This window comes from Paramacrobiotus metropolitanus, unplaced genomic scaffold (assembly GCF_019649055.1).
Source record: "Paramacrobiotus metropolitanus isolate TYO unplaced genomic scaffold, Prichtersi_v1.0 Parri_scaffold0000039, whole genome shotgun sequence".
Taxonomy (NCBI): domain Eukaryota; kingdom Metazoa; phylum Tardigrada; class Eutardigrada; order Parachela; family Macrobiotidae; genus Paramacrobiotus; species Paramacrobiotus metropolitanus.
Window position 1 is genome coordinate 528950 of NW_026570259.1, and position 6923 is coordinate 535872.

At 41.9% G+C, this 6923-nt stretch overlaps 2 protein-coding genes across 2 annotated transcripts; one reads left to right on the plus strand and one right to left on the minus strand.

Moving 5' to 3' along the window:
- Positions 1-87: 87 nt before the first annotated feature.
- LOC129590070 (ankyrin repeat and fibronectin type-III domain-containing protein 1-like) lies at positions 88-4851 on the plus strand. Its single transcript, XM_055485052.1, has 14 exons — positions 88-524; positions 894-1179; positions 1295-1640; positions 1736-1849; positions 2047-2238; positions 2307-2569; positions 2631-2750; positions 2811-2921; positions 3007-3222; positions 3298-3464; positions 3543-3820; positions 3882-3982; positions 4050-4397; positions 4497-4851. The coding sequence occupies exons 1-14, from the start codon at positions 481-483 to the stop codon at positions 4716-4718; spliced, it is 2808 nt and encodes a 935-aa protein (XP_055341027.1). The 5' UTR covers positions 88-480; the 3' UTR covers positions 4719-4851.
- On the minus strand, positions 4840-6432 carry LOC129590071 (calcineurin subunit B type 1-like). The gene has a single exon (XM_055485053.1). It carries the CDS (start codon positions 5646-5648, stop codon positions 5139-5141), a length of 510 nt encoding a protein of 169 aa, XP_055341028.1. The 5' UTR covers positions 5649-6432; the 3' UTR covers positions 4840-5138.
- Positions 6433-6923: the final 491 nt, after the last annotated feature.

Here is a 6923-nt window from a genome sequence, read left to right on the forward strand (position 1 = left end):
CGTGGACTTGTCGAACAGGTAAGCCGTGATTATTTGCGATCAAACTGACTCTGATCTGCCGTAGTGTATACCGCCGTATCAGCCGACGCGCCGATGATCTTGAGTTGCACGCCGACGTGCAACACTGTCTTTCGCGTTTTTCTTCCAACGTTACCCTCCGGATAACGCGGATATTAATGACCACACATTGAATTGTTTTCACATAACTGTACCAAATCATTTGTTCTGTGCGGAGCGGAATTTTCGCCCATTAACGTTTTAGCTTTTGGCTTCTTATGTTGTATGATACTTCATCATTTTGATGATCATAGAACGGAGTTGCTTGTTTTCGTTGCAAATATGTACAATGGAAATTTAACTGCAAAATTTTATTGCTTTGCCGGGAGTATGTTATTCCATTACGCTAAAAAGTCAGCAAGCGACTATTATTTGAGCATTCCATCGGAATAAGCCGACCAAACAGCCAATTTCATCAGGATAATGCAAGAGAATGTGGATCGATCGCGGTCTGTTGACCGCTACCAGTAAGTCGCGTGTCGGTTGCTCCAGCTTAACCAACGATATTTAATTTAAATTCATGCCTTTGATAATTATTTTGAAGCATAACATATTATTGCTAATTTACGAATAATTTGTTTCAAATATTTATTTTGATTTTGCAAACATTAGTAAATAGGGAAACGTGTAGAAAGCATAATAAACTGCATGCTACCTATGCATACAGAATCAGAATTACAGATAATACTGTATTGCCATTTGAATGACCCACAACTGACAGATGCCTGTTACAACATTAAGGCCAGTTTTTGCAATTTACATAATAATACATACATAACTTTGCAACTATAAATAAAACAGCCTGAGGATGCAATCTAATTTTTACAACTTTTTAGCTCGGATCAACGCCTAAATTTTCGCCGTTTGCCTCAAGCCAATGGAAGACAAGAAAGTGTAACAGTGATTCAAGTACCACCAAAGCAGTACAGGACCGGACGATCGCTGGTGGCTAACCGGGACACGAACAGAGACAGGACATCACGCTGGAGATCACCATCTCTGAATACGCGTCTCCTCCAAAATTTTTACGGTTTTGTGACGAACATTTTTGAACGTGGAAACGACGTAAAAAAGCGTCAGCTGGCTGAACAGTTGTTATGGACAGCCGCGCGTAAAAACGAGGTATGTTGGGCGTAGTTAGCGTGCTACGTAAATCAAAACGCCGGTAAGTCAACTTCCGGTGAAGTATAATACATTTGGGCGCCAAAATGGAGCAACACATGTCGGCTAATTTTAGACAGAAATATTCGTTGACATCATGAAAAAACTGATGGAAAATGGATACGACATTAACGCCCCTAATGAATGGGGATGGAATTTAGTGGACGAAGCGGTTATGCTCGGATATGCGGAAATCGCCGCGGAATTATTCAAGAACGGCGGTAAGGAGACGGAGTGGCTGTGTGAGTCCAAACAGCGTCGACAAGAAGTTCTGCGCAAAGCACTTCGCCGTCTTGAGGCCATTCAAGTGCCCTCTCGAATTCGTGAGCATAGTGCCGACACCAGACAGCTGGTCGCCGATGTGGCCGTCGGGCCAACCATGGCCGTGTTGCAGAAGATGATGCAAAATGTAGAGAGAACTAGTAAGTGCAAAATTAAACTCATTGCAGCATACCTTAATGAATTTAAGCGCATTTCATTTGGATTTTGGACATTGGTTTTATTTTTATTTCAACAGGACCTCCAAGGAATTATCTGGACCGGGTTATTGTTGAACCTTGTGGAGACTGCTCGGTTGCTGTTTCATATGAGCCACGATCGATTCCCCCTGGAGTTATATCCAGATTTAAGGGTTGGTCTAATTAATTGATAAGCATCGGTATCAACTTCTGTATTGTGCAGATACACTAACCTATGTGAAAAAGTTCGGTTGAAAACTGACGGATATATAATTATAGTTTACAAAATCTCTGCTAAGTAATTAATAACCAGTGAAGATAAATATTACTCAAATTTACCGATATAAAGCATGTTAAATTTTATTTGCAGTGGAGTGGTCCCGCGACACGTCGTTCAAAGGGATTGTGGATTACCAAATTTTTTCTAACTTGATGAATCCTGAACGTCTGATAATATCGGAGCTGGACTGCGGCATCGAGTATCACTTCCGGCTATCCGTTGCTAATTTATCAGGTTTTGGAATTCCACTAAACGCAACGCCATCTTCTGTGGTCATAACATGTACGCTTCGTTTTAACATTAAAACAAATCTCTTGTACAGCGGTTTCATGCTGCGCTTGTTGATTCAGCCTGGAGGGATGTAGATGGACAAAGGACACGACTGGACACTACCACTGTTCACAACTTGGAGAAGATTTTGCAGAATATCAGAACGATTACAAAGTATATGCTGAACTATCCGGAGCGCCGACACACTCGGACACCGGAGAAACGTCAACATTTACACCGAGCCGTGCAGCGCAGGGCTAGCTTAAAAGATAGTATTCGCGATCTCATTCGACCTCATATTCGGCCGGCTAATGCGGAAGACGAAGGCGGGATGTTTCTGTCGGTAAACTGGGTGGGAATTTCGGAATAACAAGAAAAAAATGTCATCTCAAATTTATTTTTAGTGTATGGTGATTGCGGACGATTCGATACTTTTGACCAATGAGTACACACTACCGTCGGTGGTCGTGCATTCTCCATTTATTGGCTCCATTAGCTCAAAGGATTACTTGTGGTTTCAAAAGGTAGCAGCCAGATTACAATAATTCGCTAGAAATCGCTTTAGTATTCCATACGTTTCGTAGTTAACAACTTGCTGGGATGCTGTCGCCGAAATAAAGGAGCTTCTGCACTCCTCCAAGGATTCATCGTCTGATTTACGGTACCGCATTGTCCGAGCTGTTTCTAATCTACAGGTATTCTCCTCTTACTGGAAGGCAACATATCTTGTTTCCTGGTTGTGTAGAATTTTTAGTGAAGTAACTCTGTGTACATTTTTAGAACCTGCTGACGATGCCGAATCTAGGAATAGCCTATTACCGACCGTTAAGGGATAAGCAGTTTACCTCCTGCATTTTGTTGTTAATACAAAAGGTCAACAAATCGGATGTTGGCAAATTGTCGGGGTTTCAATGGAAATCACTGAAGGAGGCCGACATAATGGCCACTGGCCACTCCCATCCGATCATGTCTGCTATTTCCACGGCAAGCACTGCGGTAAAGCTGCTGTAATTCAATTGCCGATGTCTGTGAATGTACGTATTCTTTATGCTGTCCATTTCGTGCTTACAGGAAATATATTCCTGGTATCATGATATGCACAAAGCCCTTCCTCCTGGACTGCATATGGCATACGCCGAATTGAGCCTTAACTTAGACAGTATTGCAGTAGTCACCGCGAAACAGTGGCCAAATATTCTTCCTTCAGCAAAGATACGTTCCAACGCTTACATTTCTAGGTATTATACGCAAACATTTTTCGCTCTCTATAGATAGGTTTTGATGTTATACTATAAATTCCCGAGGATCAATTTTAGTGATGAGTGGTATTTCATAACCCGGAAGGTAACCGGTGCGCCGAAACGTGTGCGTTACTTGGAGAGCCTACTTCAAGACAGTTGGCAGGCACTGAAGTCCAGCTTATCATTACGCAGTGTAGAGGAGTTGTTTCTCTTTCCGGAAGTGATCGAACTCGGACCGGAAACCTCGATACTAGTTGTTTATGGGGAGAAACGAGGCTTGTCGTCTCATCAGTCACTGGATGAAGAATTACGGAAAAACTGTAGTCTTGTTCCTGTTCAAATATTTGAAGCCGGTATACCATACTGCAGTTATACCAAAGGTTTATAATTTAATTATCAGTGCATTCCTGTTAGGGTTTCATTTTCGCTATCGAACGCTGGCCTGGTCAACGTATGCGCAGTCTTCTGTTATTCTCGAAGGTTTGGTCGTTCATCTACAGCAATTACTGCGCCAGGTAAGTGACGAAATCAGGGACATCATTCTGATATGAAATCGATTAACACCGGACGTATTGCCATCAGGAACTGGAAACCAATGAAGAAGAGGAAACAGGTGCACTGCTTCATAAAGTGCAGTTACTACAAGAACGGCTGGAGAGTATTTGGGGAGAAACACGCTGGATGCCGAGCTTGATCCGCACCATGACACGTGACCGCTCGCCTGCAGGACGGATCTCACTGTTCAGCCCACTGCAGCCGCTGAAACCACCGCGCAAGAAAAACCACCGACCGAATGACAACAATCAGCCTGTGATTTACAATGATGACAAATCGGTCAGTATAATTATCGGTACTGCCAACTTCCGGGACCTGGAAACGCAGAACGAATCGCTTCATGAACTTGTAAAGAAAAATGTCAAGAGCACGGAGGTACTGTCCTTAGATTTACAGCTTTTAATTAAGTAAATTTTAAAATTTCTAGTAAAGTGAATTTAAATACAAAATTTTTAAAGAAAGGATTATTTGCAGGTCGACCTCGAAGATCTCACTACCGCTGCAAACGTTGTCTTTGCCATCTTGTCCCGATCACTTGGTTCACTAACAAACGTTGTTGCCAAAAGCTACTGTTTGAGAGCTGTTACATCCGATACAGATGCCGTTTTAGAGGATCATGTTCGGATAAAGGAATTCCTGACCCATCAACCCGAAGCACAACTGCACTTGGTGCCACGAAGCCGTCGTTTGAATTAACTGACCGGATACTAAAGCTTGCCAGTGTTTTTGTGGCTGATCACATACAGATTGCCTGTATATATGATGTGACACAATACCGTGTTAAATACGAGTAAATGCTTCACCCAAGCGATAAAGTTTTGTTTTATTGGTGATCGTGAGATATTGACTTCAACAGGGACAGCATTCAACTTTGTTAGTATATTTTATTTTTACTATTAAAATTAGGAAAGGAATATTGCAGGATGTGCCAACTCAACCCATTAATTGGCTTTCTGTTATATTATGAGACTACATGTACACTCGTTCAGAAATTTTGGAACACAACGTTCCGGCCGGCCCTTTCTCGAAGGGAACTTATGATTGATCTGCGCTTAGTGCGCTACAATCGCAATCCTGATAAATCAGTGTTCGTCCAATCACGAACACGTTTCATCGCTAAAGGGTCACTCCCAGTTTATCTCCTTGCGATCCCAACATGCCTATCGTGTCTTTAAATTCGGAAAACGACAGCTTCCCATCACCGTCTTTATCGTGGTAAATTATGCTTTTGTCGACGGTCTGCTGCAGTTGCACATCTGTAAGGTTATCTCCGACCATCATTTTTAATACCCGAAAGCAGTCCGCATTGGAAATGAATCCATCTCGGTCCATGTCGTAGATGCTGAAGATTACCCGCAGTTTCTGCTCGATATTGGCTTTGCTGCTGAATAATGTCATGCCCTGCGCAAACTCCCGGAAATCAATTAACCCATTGCCATCTCGATCGAAAACCTCTAGAACGCGCGTGGCCAAAGGGTTCGCTCGCACTTGTGGTAGAGCGGTGAATTCCTCCAGGGAGATATAGCCATTGTTGTCTGAGTCCAGCTTGAAAAACCGAAGATATAATCGTCTTATTTGGTCTGGATCAAATTCTGGTGGTAATTCTGATGAGATGTCGTTACCCATTTTGAAACATTCAGTTACGCAAGTTGTCAACTGCGTCCACGAAGCCTTGTTTAGTGCTTGTCGTTGTGTCACCGCATGACAACATTAAGCACTTAGTGAAGTACAGTAACGACGCGAGTGCTTTTCATCTCATAATAATTATTACTTAAACCAAAGTACGAGCGTTGTAATACTAATCAGTAGTCAAGTACGTACTAAATGTAATTTGTAATAATATGGTACTAAATGTGTTAAGTGTAATTTGTAATAGCTAAGTATGTACTAAATGCAAATAAGTACTAAGCTATTTACTAAAGCCTAAATGTAATTTATAATTTGGTAATTATTGCAAATTTAAAAATTATGCCCATAGCCTTTCATGAATTTACAGCTGCAGATTACAGATACGTATGCAATAAGCACGTTATCCAGTACGCGGTTAGCCAGAACCAAATCGTGGGAAGGCTGTCTATCGAAGTATCTGGAAATAGCTGATTGTTTGATGGCCGTGAGTCCAACAGCTTTGCTAGACATAACATACCACAAGCAACATAAGCTGGCGCTAGAGAAACCGGAACTGCTACGACCATATCCGTAATTATTCAAGAAACTCGAAAAACTCTCCACAAGATAAGGATTTTCAACTTTTTATAAAACGTTAAAGTATATCGTCGCAGTTTGTTAAGTAAACTAGATCGTCGCAGACAGAAAATTCTAATACATAGACATCTATTATAAAGGACAGGCAAACGAGATTCGGACTTTTGAAAGAATAATATGTAGCAATATTTTTATATGCAGTACAACAAGAGGTTGCCTACTTTACCGATGAGAGTTTATACGAGTATTATATGTAAATGCTGCACCAAAGGTCAGCGCATGACATTGTTGTCAACCTATTAATCCGTTGTTACCAGGATCATGCGCCGTTCATTTCTAAATAAACATTACCTGCCATGACCGGAAAACGGCCAAAACGGGAAGAAGTTCTCTTTATTCTGATTAGTGCAAATGCTAAGCATCATATATGCACAATCGCCGACTGAAGCGCGGATCCGCAAGATAAACAGGAAAAGTTAAAAGAGTGTATATATACTGTTCAAGGTCCCGTAAAACATGACATTCTCCTTTATCGCCTTTGTTGAAGATGCAGCGCATGCCGGGACCACATTTAGATTTATCCTTGGAACATTCGGGACCGGGAATAGCCCGTCTGTCTCTTGCTAGTTTGCTGGATTCTTCTACGGCAGCACAGCGCACCGCGTTAGGCAGCCGGGCCATCTGTAACAAATCGTT

Bases quoted from the DNA above. Each gene is read 5' to 3' on its own strand.
- LOC129590070 (XM_055485052.1), top strand. From the start codon at position 481: ATGCAAGAGAATGTGGATCGATCGCGGTCTGTTGACCGCTACCA. The intron at 2,922-3,006 runs GTATTCTCCTCT...GTACATTTTTAG, and splicing joins GAGCTGTTTCTAATCTACAG to AACCTGCTGACGATGCCGAA. The intron at 3,223-3,297 runs GTAAAGCTGCTG...TCGTGCTTACAG, and splicing joins TTTCCACGGCAAGCACTGCG to GAAATATATTCCTGGTATCA.
- LOC129590071 (XM_055485053.1), bottom strand. From the start codon at position 5,648: ATGGGTAACGACATCTCATCAGAATTACCACCAGAATTTGATCCAGAC.